The sequence below is a fragment of the Salmo salar genome, chromosome 18 (genome assembly GCF_965601325.2).
Source record: "Salmo salar chromosome 18, fSalSal1, whole genome shotgun sequence".
NCBI classification, from domain to species: domain Eukaryota; kingdom Metazoa; phylum Chordata; class Actinopteri; order Salmoniformes; family Salmonidae; genus Salmo; species Salmo salar.
In genome coordinates, this window is record NC_138308.1 from 42,481,888 (window position 1) to 42,507,423 (window position 25,536).

Consider the following 25,536-nt stretch of genomic DNA (forward strand, 5'->3'; position numbering starts at 1 on the left):
CTGTCCACTGTCTCAGCCTGGGTTAGTGTTATAACCCACTGGCCACTGTCCACTGTCTCAGCCTGGGTTAGCTTTAAAACCCACTGTCCACTGTCTCAGCCTGGGTTAGTGTTATAACCCACTTTCCACTGTCTCAGCCTGGGTTAGTGTTATAACCCACTGTCCACTGTCTCAGCCTGGGTTAGTGTTATAACCCACTGTCAACTGTCTCAGCCTGGGTTAGCTGTAAAACCCACTGTCCACTGTCTCAGCCTGGGTTAGTGTTATAACCCACTGTCCACTGTCTCAGCCTGGGTTAGTGTTATAACCCACTGTCCACTGTCTCAGCCTGGGTTAGTGTTATAACCCACTGTCAACTGTCTCAGCCTGGGTTAGTGTTATAACCCACTGTCCACTGTCTCAGCCTGGGTTAGTGTTATAACCCACTGTCCACTGTCTCAGCCTGGGTTAGTGTTATAACCCACTGTCCACTGTCTCAGCCTGGGTTAGTGTTATAACTCACTGTCTACTGTCTCAGCCTGGGTTAGTGTTATAACCCACTGTCCACTGTCTCAGCCTGGGTTAGTGTTATAACCCACTCGCCTTTGTCTCAGCCTGGGTTAGTGTTATAACCCACTGTCCACTGTCTCAGCCTGGGTTAGTGTTATAACCCACTGTCCACTGTCTCAGCCTGGGTTAGCGTTATAACCCACTGTCCACTGTCTCAGCCTGGGTTAGCTGTAAAACCCACTGTCCACTGTCTCAGCCTGGGTTAGTGTTATAACCCACTGTCCACTGTCTCAGCCTGGGTTAGTGTTATAACCCACTGTCCACTGTCTCAGCCTGGGTTAGCGTTATAACCCACTGTCCACTGTCTCAGCCAGGGTTAGCTGTAAAACCCACTGTCCACTGTCTCAGCCTGGGTAGTGTTATAACCCACTGTCCACTGTCTCAGCCTGGGTTAGCGTTATAACCCACTGTCCACTGTCTCAGCCTGGGTTAGTGTTATAACCCACTGTCCACTGTCTCAGCCTGGGTTAGTGTTATAACCCACTGTCCACTGTCTCAGCCTGGGTTAGCGTTATAACCCACTGTCCACTGTCTCAGCCTGGGTTAGCTGTAAAACCCACTGTCCACTGTCTCAGCCTGGGTTAGTGTTATAACCCACTGTCCACTGTCTCAGCCTGGGTTAGTGTTATAACCCACTGTCCACTGTCTCAGCCTGGGTTAGCGTTATAACCCACTGTCCACTGTCTCAGCCTGGGTTAGCTGTAAAACCCACTGTCCACTGTCTCAGCCTGGGTAGTGTTATAACCCACTGTCCACTGTCTCAGCCTGGGTTAGCGTTATAACCCACTGCCCACTGTCTCAGCCTGGGTTAGTGTTATAACCCACTGTCCACTGTCTCAGCCTGGATTAGCTGTAAAACCCACTGTCCACTGTCTCAGGCTGGGTTAGTGTTATAACCCACTGGCCACTGACTCAGCCTGGGTTAGTGTTATAACCCACTGTCCACTGTCTCAGCCTGGGTTAGTGTTATAACCCACTGTCCACTGACTCAGCCTGGGTTAGTGTTATAACCCACTGCCCACTGTCTCAGCCTTGGTTAGTGTTATAACCCACTGGCCACTGTCCACTGTCTCAGCCTGGGTTAGCTTTAAAACCCACTGTCCACTGTCTCAGCCTGGGTTAGTGTTATAACCCACTGTCCACTCTCTCAGTATGGGTTAGTGTTATAACCCACTGTCCACTGAGTCAGCCTGGGTTAGTGTTATAACCCACTGTCCACTGTCTCACCCTGGGTTAGCTTTAAAACCCACTGTCCACTGTCTCAGCCTGGGTTAGCTGTAAAACCCACTGTCCACTGTCTCAGCCTGGGTTAGTGTTATAACCCACTGGCCACTGTCCACTGTCTCAGCCAGGGTTAGCTTTAAAACCCACTGTCCACTGTACACTGTCTCAGCCTGGGTTAGCTTTAAAACCCACTGTCCACTGTCCACTGTCTCAGCCTGGGTTAGCTTTAAAACCCACTGTCCACCGTCCACTGTCTCAGCCTGGGTTAGTGTTGTAACCCACTGTCCACTGTCTCAGCCTGGGTTAGTGTTATAACCCACTGTCTACTGTCTCAGCCTGGGTTAATGTTATAACCCACTGTCCACTGTCTCAGCCTGGGTTAGTGTTATAACCCACTGTCCACTGTCTCAGGCTGGGTTAGTGTTATAACCCACTGTCCACTGTCTCAGGCTGGGTTAGTGTTATAACCCACTGTCCACTGTCTCAGCCTGGGTTAGTGTTTTAACCCACTGTACACTGTCTACTGTCACAGCCTGGGTTAGTGTTATAACCCACTGTCCACTGTCTCAGCCTGGGTTAGTGTTATAACCCACTGTCCACCGTCCACTGTCTCAGCCTGGGTTAGTGTTATAACCCACTGTCTACTGTCTCAGCCTGGGTTAGTGTTATAACCCACTGTCCACTGTCTCAGCCTGGGTTAGTGTTATAACCCACTGTCTACTGTCTCAGCCTTGGTTAGTGTTATAACCCACTGTCCACTGTGTCAGCCTGGGTTAGTGTTATAACCCACTGCCCACTGTCCACTGTCTCAGCCTGGGTTAGTGTTATAACCCACTGTCCACTGTCTCAGCCTGGGTTAGTGTTATAACCCACTGTACACTGTCTCAGCCTGGGTTAGTGTTATAACCCACTGTCCACTGTCTCAGCCTGGGTTAGTGTTATAACCCACTGTCCACTGTCTCAGCCTGGGTTAGTGTTATAACCCACTGTCCACTGTCTCAGACTGGGTTAGCGTTATAACCCACTGTCCACTGTCTCAGCCTGGGTTAGTGTTATATCCCACTGTCCACTGTCTCAGCCTGGGTTAGCGTTATAACCCACTGTCCACTGTCTCAGCCTGGGTTAGTGTTATAACCCACTGTCCACTGACTCAGCCTGGGTTAGTGTTATAACCCACTGTCCACTGTCTCAGCCTGGGTTAGTGTTATAACCCACTGTCCACTGTCTCAGCCTGGGTTAGCTGTAAAACCCACTGTCCACTGTCTCAGCCTGGGTTAGCTGTACAACCCACTGTCCACTGTCTCAGCCTGGGTTAGCGTTATAACCCACTGTCCACTGTCTCAGACTGGGTTAGCGTTATAACCCACTGTCCACTGTCTCAGCCTGGGTTAGTGTTATAACCCACTGTCAACTGTCTCAGCCTGGGTTAGTGTTATAACCCACGTCCACTGTCTCAGGCTGGGTTAGTGTTATAACCCACTGTCCACTGTCTCAGCCTGGGTTAGTCCCACTGTCCACTGTCTCAGCCTGGGTTAGTGTTATAACCCACTGTACACTGTCTCAGCCTGGGTTAGTGTTATAACCCACTGTCCACTGACTCAGCCTGGGTTAGTGTTATAACCCACTGTCCACTGTCTCAGCCCGGGTTAGTGTTATAACCCACTGTACACTGTCTCAGCCTGGGTTAGTGTTATAACCCACTGTCTCAGGCTGGGTTAGTGTTATAACCCACTGTCCACTGTTTCAGCCTGGGTTAGTGTTATAACCCACTGTCCACTGTCTCAGCCCGGGTTAGCTGTAACACCCACCTTCCAATGTCTCAGCTTGGGTTAGCTGTAAAACCCACTGTCCACTGTCTCAGCCTGGGTTAGCTGTAACACCGACCTTCCAATCTCTCAGCCTGGGTTAGCTGTAAAATCCACTGTCCACTGCAGGAAGAGAGGCTGGGTTAGCTGTAAAATCCACTGTCCACTGCAGGAAGAAATTCTGCAGTGCTGCTGTCCATGTCCACTTGATCTTCCCTATTGGTGGGAAACTCTTTCGCCTTTCAGCACAGAGCACAGACACTGCTAACCATTGGTCGGCCACAGACACACAGACATAGAGAGCACTGAGAGAATTTTTCAAAGTATGGCGCTTCAGATGTCAAGATGTAATCTTGTGGATAGTCCAAAAGCCCTGCTGATTCTCAGAAATCCCAGCAACCAGTGGAACATGGCACACAGAAGCACAGCATCCATTTAGCCTAGTAGTGCAGTGAAATATGATTTTGGGAGTCTGGATGAGTCTCCCAGCTGGCTTCACTCACTGTGTTCTGTGAAAACTAGATTTACTGCACCTACCCATCTGCAGACACTCAAGAAAGGTGTTTAGAGAGGCTCTTAGACCACTCTCCTCTCCCCCTTTTTCTCTACTTCATTTTTTCTTCTCTTCTCCCCTCTCCCCCTTTTTCTCTACTTCATTTTATCTTCTCTTCTCCCCTCTCCCCCCTTTTCTCTACTTCATTTTTTCTTCTCTTCTCCCCTCTCCCCCCTTTTCTCTACTTCCTCTTCTCTTCTCTCCTCCCCCGTCTCCTCTACCACCTTTTCTCTACTTGATCTTCTCTCCGCTTCTCCCTCTCCTCTCCTCTCCTCCTTTTTTCTACTTCCTCTCCTCTCCTCTCCTCCTTTTTTCTACTTCGTCTCCTCTCCTCTCCTCCTCCTTTTTTCTACTTCCTCTCCTCATTTTTTCTACTTCCTCTCCTCCTTTTTTCTACTCTCTCTTCTCTTCTCTTCTCTTCTCTTCTCTTCTCTTCTCTTCTCTTCTCTTCTCTTCTCTTCTCTTCTCTTCTCTTCTCTTCTCTTCTCTTCTCTGTACCTTAGTGCCTGTCTGCCTGGTATTAACCCTCTGGTATTAGGGAGTTCCAGATCAAGTATAGTCATGATTCTATCTAAACAATGCAGCTGTGTATGTCTCGTCTCCTCCTTCAGACACAACACAGAGTGCAGGGAACAGGGTTCAGTTTACTTTCCTCTCTCTCCACTTACAGAGAGCCAGACAGTCATTCCCAGAAGCAGATGCTTCCCTCCTCACATATTGGTGTAAGCATGGCTCATATTTCTTATACCAGTCATCCTTTCAACTCCATGATCTGAAGTGAACAAGTGCACACTTTGGGAGACAGGATAGATGATTGGAAAGCAGGGCGTGAAAAATGATTGGTTTAGTGTCCTCTCTACTTCCAGAAAGCCAGTATCATTCCCAGATAGCCAGTTGCTATGTTCCACACATATACAGTACATCTCTATCACTGTATCTATGACTAAGAACCATCGGAGGATCTCGTCCCATCAGTGTCTGTGTCTGTGTCTGTGTCTGTGTCTGTGTCTGTGTCTGTGTCTGTGTCTGTCTGTGTCTGTGTCTGTGTCTGTCTGTGTCTGTGTCTGTGTCTGTGTCTGTGTCTGTGTCTGTGTCTGTGTCTGTCTGTGTCTGTCTGTGTCTGTGTCTGTGTCTGTGTCTGTGTCTGTCTGTGTCTGTCTGTGTCTGTCTGTGTCTGTGTCTGTCTGTGTCTGTCTGTGTCTGTCTGTGTCTGTGTCTGTCTGTGTCTGTCTGTGTCTGTCTGTGTCTGTCTGTGTCTGTCTGTGTCTGTGTCTGTCTGTGTCTGTGTCTGTCTGTGTCTGTCTGTGTCTGTGTCTGTCTGTGTCTGTGTCTGTGTCTGTGTCTGTCTGTGTCTGTGTCTGTGTCTGTGTCTGTGTCTGTGTCTGTCTGTGTCTGTCTGTGTCTGTCTGTCTGTGTCTGTGTCTGTCTGTGTCTGTCTGTGTCTGTCTGTGTCTGTCTGTGTCTGTCTGTGTCTGTCTGTGTCTGTCTGTGTCTGTCTGTGTCTGTCTGTCTGTGTGTGTGTGGAGGAAGACAGGAAGGAAGGAAGGAAGGAAGGAAGGAAGGAAGGAAGACAGGCATACAGACAGGCAAACAGACAGTCAGGTAGGCATACAGACAGGCAAAGAGGCAGGTAGTCAGGTAGGCATACAGACAGTCAGGTAGGCATACAGACAGGCAGACAGGCAGGCAGGCAGACAGGCAGACAGGCAGACAGGCAGGCTTCCTATTCTAGTCAAGTGCTCAATGAGAACACCATGCCAAAATCCATGTTGTCCTGGCTGACATTTTAAAAGCATTTTTAACTGACATGATTGAGCCATAAATCAATCATCCTTGGAAAAAAACTCAAATCCAGATGTGAAAAATGAGCATTGGTGGTGCTTGACATTTGGTAACATGCCGGCTAAAGTTCTTCAATATCCCTGAGCTACAGTTATGTTTGGGGATACATCGTGCTTGTATTTTAAGCAAGAGAGATTTCCAGTAGTGTTAATGGTTAGGAGTTTCATACCTAGCGACCGCATCACGCTGTACCAATAATTAGAGTAACGCGTACCCTCCTGTGTCTAATTTCTACATTACATAACAAGAAGTAATTGGAAAGGATAAGGTATTCATTCTGAAGGTACAGGCAGGTCCCTAATGGCTTGCTGAGAGGGTTAATAGGTTGGTCATTTAGCATCTAACTAGAGTTGCTGTTACTGCCAGAGCCTCTAACCACTGTCCCACTAGCTGCTGACAAGGCCTTTATTATCATCAGTAACTCATGTGCTGCTTCTGAGGAGAACACTGAACATCTGAACACATTGGAAATGAAACCTGCAAATTAGCCATTTTCTGCTGATGTTTAAAAGCTCATTTTCTCCCACGCAGATACACAGCTTCAATTATTACATTCTGTGCATCAAGCCATATCATTGTAGTCTAGATAGCCCACATACATTCCAGAAGTAATGAGGGGGATAAACCATATCTGGCTTTGTCCAAAATGGCACCCTTTTCTCTATATAGTGCACTATATTTGACCAGAGCCCTATGCAGGCCCTGGTAAAAAGTAGTGCACTATATAGGGAATAGGGACCCGTCTTAGACGCAAGCCATAACATTGAAATCTAGATAGCCCACATTCATGTTCAGAAGCATTTAGGGGGATCCATCCAGCATCTCTGTCTTTAAGATGTTAAATTCTGCTTTAATAGCTTATTTCCATATGCTTTCATCTGCAGAATGTGGTGATGTCATAATTCTCCATGGAGCTCCCTCTTCCTCCCTCCTCCTCCTCCTCTTCTCTTTTGTCTATGACTCTCACTGGCAGCTAGATATTGTAGCTTGCCCTATTAAAGTCAGCAGAGCCCACATACAGAAACATATCTACAGCATTTACCTGGCTATCCCCTTCTGATGCTAACCTGTCTGCTACATTCACCTGGCTATAGTCTGCTGATGCTAGCCTGTCTGCTACATTTACCTGGCTATCCCCTTCTGATGCTAACCTGTCTGCTACATTTACCTGGCTATCCCCTTCTGATGCTAACCTGTCTGCTACATTCACCTGGCTATACCCTTCTGATGCTAACCTGTCTGCTACATTCACCTGGCTATACCCTGCTGATGCTAGCCTGTCTGCTACATTCACCTGGCTATACCCTGCTGATGCTAACCTGTCTGCTACATTCACCTGGCTCTATCCCTTGCTGATGCTAACCTGTCTGCTACATTCACCTGGCTATACCCTGCTGATGCTAACCTGTCTGCTACATTCACCTGGCTATCTGCTACATTCACCTGGCTATACCCTGCTGATGCTAACCTGTCTGCTACATTCACCTGGCTATAGCCTGCTGATTCTAACCTGTCTGCTACATTCACCTGGCTATACCCTGCTGATGCTAACCTGTCTGCTACATTCACCTGGCTATACCCTGCTGATGCTAACCTGTCTGCTACATTCACCTGGCTATACCCTGCTGATGCTAACCTGTCTGCTACATTCACCTGGCTATCTGCTACATTCACCTGGCTATACCCTGCTGATGCTAACCTGTCTGCTACATTCACCTGGCTATAGCCTGCTGATGATAACCTGTCTGCTACATTCACCTGGCTATACCCTGCTGATGCTAACCTGTCTGCTACATTCACCTGGCTATACCCTGCTGATGCTAACCTGTCTGCTACATTCACCTGGCTATACCCTGCTGATGCTAACCTGTCTGCTACATTCACCTGGCTATAGCCTGCTGGTGCTAGCCTGTACTAGCTTATTGCTGAGGCAGTATTAGGGCAGTGCTAGCCTATTGCTGAGGCAGTATTAGGGCAGTGCTAGCCTATTGCTGAGGCAGTATTGGGGCAGCGCTAGCCTATTGCTGAGGCAGTATCAGGGCAGTGCTAGCTTATTGCTGAGGCAGTATTAGGGCAGTGCTAGCCTATTGCTGCCAGTATTTCTATTCAGGAGTGTATACATTGATATGTTACACCTATGGATGAGTGAACCAGACTATAGGGAAAGTGGTGGCCAGACCTCCTGGAGCTCAGTACATCAGGATGCGTACCAAATGACACACTATTCTCTATGTAGTTCACTACCTTGACCAGAACCAATAGAGCTCTGGCCAAAAGAGGTTCACTATGTAGGGAATAAGGTGCCATTTGGGATGGACTTTCAGACTGTTGCTGGGCTCTCCTCACAGGTCACCTGATCTCTACTCACTACAGCCCATTGAAGCCCATTACAGTAAACGCCATGTTATCCACCCTCCATTACACTCTCATTCAGAAGGGATCATGGGACTGTAAATAACATGTACAGTTTATAAAGCAATGAGGTCTACTCTACTGTGTGTGCACGTGTGTGTGTGTGTGTGTGTGTGTGTGTGTGTGTGTGTGTGTGTGTGTGTGTGTGTGTGTGTGTGTGTGTGTGTGTGTGTGTGTGTGTGTGTGTGTGTGTGTGTGTGTGTGTGTGTGTGATGAGAAGTATAATCTCCCTCTCACCAGTCTACGTATCTCCCTCTCACACTCCCTCTTGATGCGGGTGATCTCCTCCTGGTGTACATGATAGACGGAGCGTATCTCAGAAGCCTTGGTCTTGTCTGCCTGTACGGCCAAGTTCAGAGCTTCCTCCATCTGTCTCTTCATGCCCTTCAGCTCATAGATCTCCTGCTGTAGTCTGCTCCTCTCCCCCTCAAAACCACGCCTGGCCTCCTCACGCGCCTCCGCAAACAGAGCTGTCTTCACCTGACAGGGAGGGGAGGTTACCCAGAGGTTAGAGTGGTGGACCAGTAACCAGAAGGTCTGCTGCTGCAAGTTCCCTGATGGACTGAACTGGCTACTGTAGGGCTGCTGATATCAGAACATTACAACAACAAAAAACATTATCGTTGTGGCCTTGACCACCTAAACATCTCCCGGGATGCTGCACTGCAGCTGAACCTGTGCTGCATCTAGCCTCTCCTGTGTGTGTATGTATCAGTGGTGTCCAGGGGGACCATTCTCTCCTGTGTGTGTATGTATCAGTGGTGTCCAGGGGGTTGGGAATAATATAAGACAGCAAAAATATGAACTTCCGATTCCAATTCTGACAGTGAAGTTGTATTGTATGGTACCTTGTCTGTGGATCCATCTCGCAGCGCATTAACCAGCGCCTGTAGTCTCTGGATCTCTCCGTCTTTGATCTTGATAACCCTCATCAGCTCCAGCTCGTGGCTCCGTAGCAGCGTCTCCCTGAGTCCCTGGAGCTCCTTGGTCTTCTCCTCGTGGAGCTTGGCCTTCAGCTCAGTCACCACCACCGTAGACTTGTGCTGCTCATGTCTCACCTCGTGGCTCTTCTCTCTCTCCAGTTTACTAACCTAGACAAAGAGAGAGAAAGAAAGAAAGAGAGAGAGACAGGGAGAGAGAGGGGGACGGACGGAGAGAAAGCGAGTGAGAGAGAGAGAGAGAGAGAGAGAGAGAGAGAGAGAGAGAGAGAGAGAGAGGAGAGAGAGAGAGAGAGAGAGAGAGAGAGAGAGAGAGAGAGAGAGAGAGAGAAAGAAAGAGAAACAAGAGACATTACATACACTCATAGCCAGAGTTGGACAGACCTCTCTGTATGTCTAGCTTATTGACCAACAGAGAGAGATGGACGGACGGATAGACACCAGACAGAGCGACATGAGACATCACAGACACTCACAGCCCAGCAGCAAAACCACTCAGAACACATTCAGTCAGATCGACGCGAGCCAGTGTTCTGAAACGCTGAAAGCTTTGATGTTATGACCCCAGGATTCATACTATGCTGTCACTTTAGATGAGGGGGATCCATTGTTACAGTAGGTTGTAGAGATTGAAGGTTGGGTCAGGTCATTTGTTTTGTACACTGCTGCTACTCGCTGTTTATTATCTATGCATAGTCACTTCACCCCCACCTACATGTACAAATTACCTTAACTAACCTGTACCCCAGCACACTGACTCAGAACCGGTACCCCCTGTATATAGCCTCGTTATTGTTATTTTATTGTGTTACTTTTTATTATTACTTTTTATTTTAGTCTACTTGGTAAATATTTTCTTAACTCTTTCTTGAACTGCATTGTTGGTTAAGGGCTTGTAAGTAAGTATTTCACAGTAAAGTCTACACTTGTTGTATTCAGCACATGTGACAAATAAAGTTTGATTTGATATCTAGCCTACATGCAGAGAAGTTCCCATTGGCTCTAGTCATACTACATAGTATGTGTCCCCCTAGTAACCCACAGGTTCATTTAGGGTCATATTGAGTCTCTCCCAACACTTTAACACTGACTGACAGGTGCTGCTCCAGGCAGACCAACCACAAATAGCCCTGCACCGAATGGACCACTACAGATGGTCCAATGTACTGTACGCATGGCTAGAGAAACAACAGATTACAGAGTACTAATGGAAGGAGAGGGAGGGAGGGAGGGAGGGAGGGAGGGAGGGGTCTACAGATGTTATAACTGTATCCCCTGTTAGTCTACAGATGTTATAACTGTATCCCCTGTTAGTCTACAGATGTTATAACTGTATCCTCTGTTGGTGTACAGATGTTATAACTGTATCCCCTGTTAGTCTACAGATGTTATAACTGTATCCTCTGTTGGTCTACAGATGTTATAACTGTATCCTCTGTTGGTCTACAGATGTTATAACTGTATCCTCTGTTGGTCTACAGATGTTATAACTGTATCCTCTGTTGGTCTACAGATGTTATAACTGTATCCTCTGTTAGTCTACAGATGTTATAACTGTATCCTCTGTTGGTCTACAGATGTTATAACTGTATCCTCTGTTGGTCTACAGATGTTATAACTGTATCCCCTGTTGGTCTACAGATGTTATAACTGTATCCTCTGTTAGTCTACAGATGTTATAACTGTATCCTCTGTTAGTCTACAGATGTTATAACTGTATCCTCTGTTGGTCTACAGATGTTATAACTGTATCCTCTGTTGGTCTACAGATGTTATAACTGTATCCTCTGTTGTCTACTCTAAGCTCTCATCCAGTAATGGCACAAATCTCTTCAGTAGTTACAGGGGATAGCGGTGGCAATGCAGATGTAAATCAGCATAACTCTGGTCCCTGTCTGTAGAGTCTACAGGCCATGTAAACCAGCATAACTCTGGTCCCTGTCTGTAGAGTCTACAGGCCATGTAAACCAGCATAACTCTGGTCCCTGTCTGTAGAGTCTACAGGCCATGTAAACCAGCATAACTCTGGTCCCTGTCTGTAGAGTCTACAGACCATGTAAACCAGCATAACTCTGGTCCCTGTCTGTAGAGTCTACAGGCCATGTAAACCAGCATAACTCTGGTCCCTGTCTGTAGAGTCTACAGGCCATGTAAACCAGTATAACTCTGGTCCCTGTCTGTAGAGTCTACAGGCCATGTAAACCAGCATAACTCTGGTCCCTGTCTGTAGAGTCTACAGGCCATGTAAACCAGCATAACACTGGTCCCTGTCTGTAGAGTCTACAGGCCATGTAAACCAGCATAACTCTGGTCCCTGTCTGTAGAGTCTACAGGCCATGTAAACCAGCATAACTCTGGTCCCTGTCTGTAGAGTCTACAGGCCATGTAAATCAGCATAACTCTGGTCCCTGTCTGTAGAGTCTACAGGCCATGTAAACCAGCATAACTCTGGTCCTTGTCTGTAGAGTCTACAGGCCATGTAAATCAGCATAACTCTGGTCCCTGTCTGTAGAGTCTACAGGCCATGTAAACCAGTATAACTCTGGTCCCTGTCTGTAGAGTCTACAGGCCATGTAAATCAGCATAACTCTGGTCCCTGTCTGTAGAGTCTACAGGCCATGTAAATCAGCATAACTCTGGTCCCTGTCTGTAGAGTCTGCAGGCCATGTAAACCAGCATAACTCTGGTCCCTGTCTGTAGAGTCTGCAGGCCTATATATTAGTTTGTAACAGCTCCAGCCATATGGACTCCAAGCTTTGCCCCTCAAGTCTCCCTGAGAGCCGTGGCACCTTCAAAGAAATGATGATGAATGATATCTCTGTCTGTCTGTCTGTCTGTCTGTCTGTCTGTCTGTCTGTCTGTCTGTCTGTCTGTCTGTCTGTCTGTCTGTCTGTCTGTCTGTCTGTCTGTCTGTCTGTCTGTCTGTCTGTCTGTCTGTCTGTCTGTCAGTCAGTCAGTCCTAAAATTGACTTCCCTGAGATCAAGAGTAGCATAGCAGGCCATACAGCTGAGTGAAAACTGAACCCCCCAACCTAAGTGGAGATCTAACAGAGAGACTGAAGCATCCATTTGAAATGAGAAGATTTTCCCGAATGAAACACATTTATGCCGTAAATGATATATGTCACTAATAGGTCAAAATAATAGATAGATATACTGTAATAGTAATACTAGTACTACTAATATATTATATACTGGTATACTGTAATAATAATACTACTAATATATTATATACTGGTATACTGTAATAATAATACTACTAATATATTATATACTGGTATACTGTAATAATAATACTACTAATTTATTATATACTGGTATACTGTAATAATACTACTACTAATATATTATGTACTGGTATACTGTAATAATACTACTACTAATATATTATATACTGGTATACTGTAATAATAATACTACTAATATATTATATACTGGTATACTGTAATAATAATACTACTAATATATTATATACTGATATACTGTAATAATAATACTACTAATATATTATATACCTGTCACACCCTGACCATAGAGAGCCCTCGGGGTTCTCTATGGTGTTTTAGGTCAGGGCGTGACTAGGGGGATTTCTAGTTAGTTTATTTCTATGTTGGTGTATGCGTTTGGTTCCCAATTAGAGACAGCTGATAATCGTTACCTCTAATTGGGGATCATACTTAGTGTGTTCTATTTCCCACCTGCGATGTGGGATATTGTTTGTATGAGTGCCTATGTGCGCTACGTATTGCACGTTCGTTAATTATTTGTTGTTTTGAAGTTTCACTGTAATAAACATGTGGAACTCTACTCACACTGCGCCTTGGTCCGATTATTTAAATGACGATCGTGACAATACCGGTATACTGTAAATGCAGAATAAAATGGATTAACCGTGAGGATGTCACCAAGTTCAGCAAGTTATCTATAACTAAACCTGTTATATCATACAGCCTGTTATCTATAACTAAACCTGTTATATAATACAGTCTGTTATCTATAACTAAACCTGTTATATAATACAGCCTGTTATCTATAACTAAACCTGTTATCTATAACTAAACCTGTTATATAATACAGTCTGTTATCTATAACTAAATCTGTTATCTATAACTAAACCTGTATATAATACAGCCTGTTATCTATAACTAAACCTGTTATATCATACAGCCTGTTATCTGTAACTAAACCTGTTATATAATACAGCCTGTTATCTGTAACTAAACATGTTATATAATACAGCCTGTTATCTATAACTAAACCTGTTATATCATACAGCCTGTTATCTATAACTAAACCTGTTATATCATACAGCCTGTTATCTATAACTAAACCTGGTATATCATACAGCCTGTTATCTATAACTAAACATGTTATATAATACAGCCTGTTATCTATAACTAAACCTGTTATATCATACAGCCTGTTATCTATAACTAAACCTGTTATATGATACAGCCTGTTATCTATAACTAAACCTGTTATATCATACAGCCTGTTATCTGGAACTAAACATGTTATATAATACAGCCTGTTATCTATAACTCAACCTGTTATATAATACAGCCTGTTATCTATAACTAAACCTGTTATCTATAACTAAACCTGTATATCATACAGCCTGTTATCTGTAACTAAACCTGTTATATAATACAGCCTGTTATCTATAACTAAACCTGTTATATCATACAGCGTGTTATCTATAACTAAACCTGTTATATCATACAGCCTGTTATCTATAACTAAACCTGTTATATCATACAGCCTGTTATCTATAACTAAACCTGTTATATAATACAGCCTGTTATCTGTAACTAAACATGTTATATCATACAGCCTGTTATCTATAACTAAACCTGTTATATCATACAGCCTGTTATCTATAACTAAACCTGTTATATCATACAGCCTGTTATCTATAACTAAACCTGGTATATCATACAGCCTGTTAGCTATAACTAAACCTGTTATATAATACAGCCTGTTATCTATAACTAAACCTGTTATATCATACAGCCTGTTATCTATAACTAAACCTGTTATATAATACAGCCTGTTATCTATAACTAAACCTGTTATATCATACAGCCTATTATCTATAACTAAACCTGTTATCTATAACTAAACCTGTTATCTATAACTAAACCTGTTATATAATACAGCCTGTTATCTATAACTAAACCTGTTATCTATAACTAAACCTGTTATATAATACAGCCTGTTATCTATAACTAAACCTGTTATATAATACAGCCTGTTATCTATAACTAAACCTGTTATATCATACAGCCTGTTATCTATAACTAAACCTGTTATCTATAACTAAACCTGTTATATAATACAGCCTGTTATCTATAACTAAACCTGTTATCTATAACTAAACCTGTTATATCATACAGCCTGTTATCTATAACTAAACCTGTTATATCACACAGCCTGTTATCTATAACTAAACCTGTTATATCATACAGTTTGCTCTACAGTATATAACTAAACCTGCATTGGTTGGGTCATACATGCAGAGCAGAGAGCATTGTTCATTCAGACAGCCAAACAACAGGGAAGGGACCCCCTGGCCTCCACAGACACACACACAGACAGTAGTGTCTAACATTAGATGTCACAATGGTCCCTTTGACATGGACTGTTACTGGCGGTAGATAGCTGCAGATCATCAGGAGCAGAGCACACAGAGTTCAGGAGCACTGGGCTGACCCCCTTACCTAGGAGCACTGGGCTGACCCCCTTACCTAGGAGCACTGGGCTGACCCCCTTACCTAGGAGCACTAGGCTGACCCCCTTACCTAGAAGCACTAGGCTGACCCCCTTACCTAGGAGCACTGGGCTGACCCCCTTACCTAGGAGCACTAGGCTGACCCCCTTACCTAGGAGCACTAGGCTGACCCCCTTACCTAGGAGCACTGGGCTGACCCCCTTACCTAGAAGCACTAGGCTGACCCCCTTACCTAGGAGCACTGGGCTGACCCCCTTACCTAGGAGCACTGGGCTGACCCCCTTACCTAGGAGCACTGGGCTGACCCCCTTACCTAGGAGCACTGGGCTGACCCCCTTACCTAGGAGCACTGGGCTGACCCCCTTACCTAGGAGCAGTGGGCTGACCCCCTTACTCAGGAGCACTGGGCTGACCCCCTTACTCAGGAGCACTGGGCTGACCCCCTCACTCAGGAGCACTGGGCTGACCCCCTTACTCAGGTGCACTGGGCTGACCCCCTTACTCAGGTGCACTGGGCTGACCCCCTTACTCAGACACTGGAGTCGTCTGTGATTACATGGACACAATCATTAATCAGACACACACTAGGCTGACTAGGCTACTGTAGAATGGTAGAATAGCATTAACACTAAGCTGACAAGGCTACTGTAGAATGGTAGAATAGCATTAACACTAAGCTGACAAGGCTACTGTAGAATGGTAGAATAGCATTAACACTAGGCTGACTAGGCTACTGTAGAATGGTAGAATAGCATTAACACTAAGCTGACTAGGCTACTGTAGAATGGTAGAATAGCATTAACACTAGGCTGACTAGGCTACTGTAGAATGGTAGAATAGCATTAACACTAGGCTGACTAGGCTACTGTAGAATGGTAGAATAGCATTAGGAGTCATTTGTCTTGTTAATCACAGGCATCTTTACTGGGCTATTAGTTGGTTCAATACCCTCTTCAGATCCATCATCTACATCTTCACATTATTGAGACTATTCCCAGCTGTATTTCACACTTAAAAAAAATAAAAATAGACCCATTTCTGTTCACCATTTCCGTTCCTGGTTCATCGGTGGTTTCCAAGGTACAGTAACAAGCAGATAGCAACACCAACAGTGGAAATAAGCAATTTCTGCGTTGCAAGATACAACTATTCACAAGGGTCAAAGATTAGGTTTTACAATGCTCTTCTTGCCTTGCAGCTATAAAACTGGAGTGTATTCATTAGGAGTGAGACACTTGCTGAGCCCAGCGCTAGTCACTCCATCTATTAGAATATAAATGCTCAATCATACTGCAAGACCATGCAGTGGCAGAATCAACACGTTATTCCAGATCATTTTATCTTCAATTAGAAATCCTAAGAGTCACATTGTATCATATGACCCATGAATAAAAATCCAAGAGAGTAACAAGAAACTTTGAGATAAATCTGAACTAGATAAAAAGACATGATTATGTTTAAAGATAAACACTGCGACCTAACAATCAGGGTAATGTAAGACAGACAGCTAAGTGGTAACTGCCTCCATTGTCAAAATAAACCATGACGATTAGTATCCTTATTGTGACATCATATTGTCTGAAATAAACCTGCATAGTGGGCGATAAGTTTCCTTATTGTGACATCATATTGTCTGAAATAAACCTGCATAGTGGGCGATAAGTTTCCTTATTGTGACATGATATTGTCTGAAACATTCTTCAGGCATGGTGCTTCATCTCCTCACAGGTTCTTGATGGGGATTGTGACTTAACCCCTACCTACATGTACAAACTACCTCGACTAACCCCCGCACATTGACTCGGTACCGGTACCCCCTGTATATAGCCTTGTTATTGTTATTTTATTGTGTTACTTTTTATTTACAGTTGAAGTCGGAAGTTTACATACACCTTAGCCAAATACATTTAAACTCAGTGTTCCACAATTCCTGAAATTTAATCCTAGTAAAAACTCCCTGTCTTAGGTCAGTTAAAAGGATCGCCACTTTATTTCAAGAATGTGAAATGTCAGAATAATAGTAGAGAGAATGATTTATTTCAGCTTGTATTTCTTTCATCACATTCCCAGTGGGTCAGAAGTTTACATACACTCAATTAGTACTTGGTAGCATTGCCTTTAAATTGGTTAACTTGGGTCAAATGTTTCGGGTAGCCTTCCACAAGCTTCCCTCAATAAGTTGGATGAATTTTGGCCCATTCCTCCTGACAGAGCTGGTTTAACTGAGTCAGGTTTGTAGGCCTCCTTGCTCGCACATGCTTTTTCAGTTCTGCCCACACATTTTCTATGGGATTGAGGTCAGGGCTTTGTATCTCCAAAACCTTGACTTTGTTGTCCTTAAGCCATTTTGCCACAACTTTGGAAGTATGTTTGGGGTCATTGTCCATTTGGAAGACCCATTTGTGACCAAGCTTTACTTCCTGACTGATGTCTTGAGATGTTGCTTCAATATATCCACATAATTTTCTTTCCTCATGATGCCATCTATTTTGTGAAGTGCAACAGTCCCTCCTGCAGCAAAGCACCCCCACAACATGATGCTGCCACCCCCGTGCTTCACGGTTGGGATGGTGTTCTTCGGCTTACAAGGCTCCCCATTTTTCCTCCATACATAACGATGGGCATTATGGCCAAACAGTTCTATTTTTGTTTCATCACACCACAGGACATTTCTCCAAAAAGTATGATCTTTGTCCCCATGTGCAGTTGCAAACCGTAGTCTGGCTTTTTTTATGGCGGTTTTGGAGCAGTGGCTTCTTCCTTGCTGAGCGGCCTTTCAGGTTATGTCGATATAGGACTCGTTTTTTTTGTGGATATAGATACCTTTGTACCTTTTTCCGCCAGCACCTTCACAAGGTCCTTTGCTGTTGTTCTGGGATTGATTTGCACTTTTCTCACCAAAGTACGTTCATCTCTAGGAGACAGAACGCGTCTCCTTCCTGAGCGGTATGACGGCTGCGTGGTCCCATGGTGTTTATACTTGCAGACTATTGTTTGTACAGATGAATGTGGTACCTTCCGGCGTTTGGAAATTGCTCCCAAGGATGAACCAGACTTGTGGAGGTCTACAATTTTTGATCTGAGGTCTTGGCTGATGTCTTTTGATTTTCCCATGATGTCAAGAAAAGAGGCACTGAGTTTGAAGGTAGGCCTTGAAATACATTCACAGGTACACCTCCAATTGACTCAAATGATGTTAATTAGCCTCTCAGAAGCTTCTAAAGCCATGACATCATTTTCTGGAATTTTCCAAGCTGTTTAAAGGCACAGTCAACTTAGTGTATGTAAACCAGCATAACTCTGGTCCCTGTCTGTAGAGTCTACAGGCCATGTAAACCAGCATAACTCTGGTCCCTGTCTGTAGAGTCTACTGGCCATGTAAACCAGCATAACTCTGGTCCCTGTCTGTAGAGTCTACAGGCCATGTAAACCAGCATAACTCTGGTCCCTGTCTGTAGAGTCTACAGGCCATGTAAATCAGCATAACACTGGTCCCTGTCTGTAGAGTCTACAGGCCATGTAAACCAGCATAACTCTGGTCCCTGTCTGTAGAGTCTACAGGCCATGTAAACCAGTATAACTCTGGTCCCTGTCTGTAGAGTCTACAGGCCATGTAAATCAGCATAACTCTGGTCCCTGTCTGTAGAGTCTACAGGCCATGTAAATCAGCATAACTCTGGTCCCTGTCTGTAGAGCCTACAGGCCATGTAAACCAGCATAACTCTGGTCCCTGTCTGTAGAGTCTACAGGCCATGTAAATCAGCATAACACTGGTCCCTGTCTGTAGAGTCTACAGGCCATGTAAACCAGCATAAATCTGGTCCCTGTCTGTAGAGTCTACAGGCCATGTAAACCAGCATAACTCTGGTCCCTGTCTGTAGAGTCTACAGGCCATGTAAACCAGCATAACTCTGGTCCCTGTCTGTAGAGTCTACAGGCCATGTAAACCAGCATAACTCTGGTCCCTGTCTGTAGAGTCTACAGACCATGTAAACCAGCATAACTCTGGTCCCTGTCTGTAGAGTCTACAGGCCATGTAAACCAGCATAACTCTGGTCCCTGTCTGTAGAGTCTACAGGCCATGTAAACCATTATAACTCTGGTCCCTGTCTGTAGAGTCTACAGGCCATGTAAACCAGCATAACTCTGGTCCCTGTCTGTAGAGTCTACAGACCATGTAAACCAGCATAACTCTGGTCCCTGTCTGTAGAGTCTACAGGCCATGTAAACCAGCATAACACTGGTCCCTGTCTGTAGAGTCTACAGGCCATGTAAACCAGCATAACTCTGGTCCCTGTCTGTAGAGTCTACAGGCCATGTAAACCAGCATAACTCTGGTCCCTGTCTGTAGAGTCTACAGGCCATGTAAATCAGCATAACTCTGGTCCCTGTCTGTAGAGTCTACAGGCCATGTAAACCAGCATAACTCTGGTCCCTGTCTGTAGAGTCTACAGGCCATGTAAACCAGTATAACTCTGGTCCCTGTCTGTAGAGTCTACAGGCCATGTAAACCAGCATAACTCTGGTCCCTGTCTGTAGAGTCTACAGACCATGTAAACCAGCATAACTCTGGTCCCTGTCTGTAGAGTCTACAGGCCATGTAAACCAGCATAACACTGGTCCCTGTCTGTAGAGTCTACAGGCCATGTAAACCAGCATAACTCTGGTCCCTGTCTGTAGAGTCTACAGGCCATGTAAACCAGCATAACTCTGGTCCCTGTCTGTAGAGTCTACAGGCCATGTAAATCAGCATAACTCTGGTCCCTGTCTGTAGAGTCTACAGGCCATGTAAACCAGCATAACTCTGGTCCTTGTCTGTAGAGTCTACAGGCCATGTAAATCAGCATAACTCTGGTCCCTGTCTGTAGAGTCTACAGGCCATGTAAACCAGTATAACTCTGGTCCCTGTCTGTAGAGTCTACAGGCCATGTAAATCAGCATAACTCTGGTCCCTGTCTGTAGAGTCTACAGGCCATGTAAATCAGCATAACTCTGGTCCCTGTCTGTAGAGTCTGCAGGCCATGTAAACCAGCATAACTCTGGTCCCTGTCTGTAGAGTCTGCAGGCCTATATATTAGTTTGTAACAGCTCCAGCCATATGGACTCCAAGCTTTGCCCCTCAAGTCTCCCTGAGAGCCGTGGCACCTTCAAAGAAATGATGATGAATGATATCTCTGTCTGTCTGTCTGTCTGTCTGTCTGTCTGTCTGTCTGTCTGTCTGTCTGTCTGTCTGTCTGTCTGTCTGTCTGTCTGTCTGTCTGTCTGTCTGTCTGTCTGTCTGTCTGTCTGTCTGTCTGTCTGTCTGTCAGTCTGTCAGTCAGTCAGTCAGTCCTAAAATTGACTTCCCTGAGATCAAGAGTAGCATAGCAGGCGATACCGCTGAGTGAAAACTGAACCCCCCAACCTAAGTGGAGATCTAACAGAGAGACTGAAGCATCCATTTGAAATGAGATGACATATTAGCTGTCATCAGGCCTCAGTGAGTTATTACAGGCTGGCCATGCAGCAGTGTAGCAGTGCAGGAGCTGGGATGGTTCAGTACATGTGGCATGTCTAGCCGGAGGGCCATGGTGTCACCCCATGTGTGTCCTATGGTGACCCAGTCATCCGTTAAATTAATTACACCCAACAGAGAAGACCACACATACTGTAAAGCCTAAACACTGTACACTATATACAGTAATTACAGAAGATTTTCCCGAATGAAACACATTTATGCCGTAAATGATATATGTCACTACTAGGTCAAAATAATAGATAGATATACTGTAATAGTAATACTAGTACTACTAATATATTATATACTGGTATACTGTAATAATAATACTACTAATATATTATATACTGGTATACTGTAATAATAATACTACTAATATATTATATACTGGTATACTGTAATAATAATACTACTAATATATTATATACTGGTATACTGTAATAATACTACTACTAATATATTATATACTGGTATACTGTAATAATAATACTACTAATATATTATATACTGGTATACTGTAATAATAATACTACTAATATATTATATACTGATATACTGTAATAATAATACTACTAATATATTATATACCTGTCACACCCTGACCATAGAGAGCCCTCGGGGTTCTCTATGGTGTTTTAGGTCAGGGCGTGACTAGGGGGATTTCTAGTTAGTTTATTTCTATGTTGGTGTATGTGTTTGGTTCCCAATTAGAGACAGCTGATAATCGTTACCTCTAATTGGGGATCATACTTAGTGTGTTCTATTTCCCACCTGCAATGTGGGATATTGTTTGTATGAGTGCCTATGTGCTCTACGTATTGCACGTTCGTTAATTATTTGTTGTTTTGAAGTTTCACTGTAATAAACATGTGGAACTCTACTCACACTGCGCCTTGGTCCGATTATTTAAATGACGATCGTGACAATACCGGTATACTGTAAATGCAGAATAAAATGGATTAACCGTGAGGATGTCACCAAGTTCAGCAAGTTATCTATAACTAAACCTGTTATATCATACAGCCTGTTATCTATAACTAAACCTGTTATATAATACAGTCTGTTATCTATAACTAAACCTGTTATATAATACAGCCTGTTATCTATAACTAAACCTGTTATCTATAACTAAACCTGTTATATAATACAGTCTGTTATCTATAACTAAATCTGTTATCTATAACTAAACCTGTATATAATACAGCCTGTTATCTATAACTCAACCTGTTATATCATACAGCCTGTTATCTATAACTAAACCTGTTATATCATACAGCCTGTTATCTGTAACTAAACCTGTTATATAATACAGCCTGTTATCTGTAACTAAACATGTTATATAATACAGCCTGCTATCTATAACTAAACCTGTTATATCATACAGCCTGTTATCTATAACTAAACCTGTTATATCATACAGCCTGTTATCTATAACTAAACCTGGTATATCATACAGCCTGTTATCTATAACTAAACCTGTTATATCATACAGCCTGTTATCTATAACTAAACCTGTTATATAATACAGCCTGTTATCTGGAACTAAACATGTTATATAATACAGCCTGTTATCTATAACTCAACCTGTTATATAATACAGCCTGTTATCTATAACTAAACCTGTTATCTATAACTAAACCTGTATATCATACAGCCTGTTATCTGTAACTAAACCTGTTATATAATACAGCCTGTTATCTATAACTAAACCTGTTATATCATACAGCCTGTTATCTATAACTAAACCTGTTATATCATACAGCCTGTTATCTATAACTAAACCTGTTATATCATACAGCCTGTTATCTATAACTAAACCTGTTATATAATACAGCCTGTTATCTGTAACTAAACATGTTATATCATACAGCCTGTTATCTATAACTAAACCTGTTATATCATACAGCCTGTTATCTATAACTAAACCTGTTATATCATACAGCCTGTTATCTATAACTAAACCTGGTATATCATACAGCCTGTTAGCTATAACTAAACCTGTTATATAATACAGCCTGTTATCTATAACTAAACCTGTTATATCATACAGCCTGTTATCTATAACTAAACCTGTTATATAATACAGCCTGTTATCTATAACTAAACCTGTTATATCATACAGCCTATTATCTATAACTAAACCTGTTATCTATAACTAAACCTGTTATCTATAACTAAACCTGTTATATAATACAGCCTGTTATCTATAACTAAACCTGTTATCTATAACTAAACCTGTTATATAATACAGCCTGTTATCTATAACTAAACCTGTTATATAATACAGCCTGTTATCTATAACTAAACCTGTTATATCATACAGCCTGTTATCTATAACTAAACCTGTTATCTATAACTAAACCTGTTATATAATACAGCCTGTTATCTATAACTAAACCTGTTATCTATAACTAAACCTGTTATATCATACAGCCTGTTATCTATAACTAAACCTGTTATATCACACAGCCTGTTATCTATAACTAAACCTGTTATATCATACAGTTTGCTCTACAGTATATAACTAAACCTGCATTGGTTGGGTCATACATGCAGAGCAGAGAGCATTGTTCATTCAGACAGCCAAACAACAGGGAAGGGACCCCCTGGCCTCCACAGACACACACACAGACAGTAGTGTCTAACATTAGATGTCACAATGGTCCCTTTGACATGGACTGTTACTGGCGGTAGATAGCTGCAGATCATCAGGAGCAGAGCACACAGAGTTCAGGAGCACTGGGCTGACCCCCTTACCTAGGAGCACTGGGCTGACCCCCTTACCTAGGAGCACTGGGCTGACCCCCTTACCTAGGAGCACTAGGCTGACCCCCTTACCTAGAAGCACTAGGCTGACCCCCTTACCTAGGAGCACTGGGCTGACCCCCTTACCTAGGAGCACTAGGCTGACCCCCTTACCTAGGAGCACTAGGCTGACCCCCTTACCTAGGAGCACTGGGCTGACCCCCTTACCTAGAAGCACTAGGCTGACCCCCTTACCTAGGAGCACTGGGCTGACCCCCTTACCTAGGAGCACTGGGCTGACCCCCTTACCTAGGAGCACTGGGCTGACCCCCTTACCTAGGAGCACTGGGCTGACCCCCTTACCTAGGAGCACTGGGCTGACCCCCTTACCTAGGAGCAGTGGGCTGACCCCCTTACTCAGGAGCACTGGGCTGACCCCCTTACTCAGGAGCACTGGGCTGACCCCCTCACTCAGGAGCACTGGGCTGACCCCCTTACTCAGGTGCACTGGGCTGACCCCCTTACTCAGGTGCACTGGGCTGACCCCCTTACTCAGACACTGGAGTCGTCTGTGATTACATGGACACAATCATTAATCAGACACACACTAGGCTGACTAGGCTACTGTAGAATGGTAGAATAGCATTAACACTAAGCTGACAAGGCTACTGTAGAATGGTAGAATAGCATTAACACTAAGCTGACAAGGCTACTGTAGAATGGTAGAATAGCATTAACACTAGGCTGACTAGGCTACTGTAGAATGGTAGAATAGCATTAACACTAAGCTGACTAGGCTACTGTAGAATGGTAGAATAGCATTAACACTAGGCTGACTAGGCTACTGTAGAATGGTAGAATAGCATTAACACTAGGCTGACTAGGCTACTGTAGAATGGTAGAATAGCATTAGGAGTCATTTGTCTTGTTAATCACAGGCATCTTTACTGGGCTATTAGTTGGTTCAATACCCTCTTCAGATCCATCATCTACATCTTCACATTATTGAGACTATTCCCAGCTGTATTTCACACTTAAAAAAAATAAAAATAGACCCATTTCTGTTCACCATTTCCGTTCCTGGTTCATCGGTGGTTTCCAAGGTACAGTAACAAGCAGATAGCAACACCAACAGTGGAAATAAGCAATTTCTGCGTTGCAAGATACAACTATTCACAAGGGTCAAAGATTAGGTTTTACAATGCTCTTCTTGCCTTGCAGCTATAAAACTGGAGTGTATTCATTAGGAGTGAGACACTTGCTGAGCCCAGCGCTAGTCACTCCATCTATTAGAATATAAATGCTCAATCATACTGCAAGACCATGCAGTGGCAGAATCAACACGTTATTCCAGATCATTTTATCTTCAATTAGAAATCCTAAGAGTCACATTGTATCATATGACCCATGAATAAAAATCCAAGAGAGTAACAAGAAACTTTGAGATAAATCTGAACTAGATAAAAAGACATGATTATGTTTAAAGATAAACACTGCGACCTAACAATCAGGGTAATGTAAGACAGACAGCTAAGTGGTAACTGCCTCCATTGTCAAAATAAACCATGACGATTAGTATCCTTATTGTGACATCATATTGTCTGAAATAAACCTGCATAGTGGGCGATAACTTTCCTTATTGTGACATCATATTGTCTGAAACATTCTTCAGGCATGGTGCTTCATCTCCTCACAGGTTCTTGATGGGGATTGTGACTTAACCCCTACCTACATGTACAAACTACCTCGACTACCCCCCGCACATTGACTCGGTACCGGTACCCCCTGTATATAGCCTTGTTATTGTTATTTTATTGTGTTACTTTTTATTTACAGTTGAAGTCGGAAGTTTACATACACCTTAGCCAAATACATTTAAACTCAGTGTTCCACAATTCCTGAAATTTAATCCTAGCAAAAATTCCCTGTTTTAGGTCAGTTAAGGATCGCCACTTTATTTCAAGAATGTGAAATGTCAGAATAATAGTAGAGAGAATGATTTATTTCAGCTTGTATTTCTTTCATCACATTCCCAGTGGGTCAGAAGTTTACATACACTCAATTAGTACTTGGTAGCATTGCCTTTAAATTGGTTAACTTGGGTCAAATGTTTCGGGTAGCCTTCCACAAGCTTCCCTCAATAAGTTGGATGAATTTTGGCCCATTCCTCCTGACAGAGCTGGTTTAACTGAGTCAGGTTTGTAGGCCTCCTTGCTCGCACATGCTTTTTCAGTTCTGCC

The 25,536-nt window shown here is 43.6% G+C and overlaps 1 protein-coding gene across 5 annotated transcripts in view; it reads right to left on the reverse strand.

Moving 5' to 3' along the window:
* LOC106577179 (janus kinase and microtubule-interacting protein 3) overlaps window positions 1-25,536 on the reverse strand; it is a 296,667-nt gene that overhangs the window by 111,821 nt on the left and 159,310 nt on the right. For all 5 annotated transcript variants that reach the window (XM_082964991.1, XM_082964993.1, XM_082964989.1 and 2 more), the window contains 2 exons: window positions 9,234-9,476; window positions 8,623-8,865 (listed from right to left, as the gene is read on the reverse strand). In XM_082964991.1, the coding sequence (XP_082821117.1) occupies window positions 8,623-8,865; window positions 9,234-9,476 (486 nt within the window). The remainder of the gene's footprint in view (window positions 1-8,622; window positions 8,866-9,233; window positions 9,477-25,536) is intronic.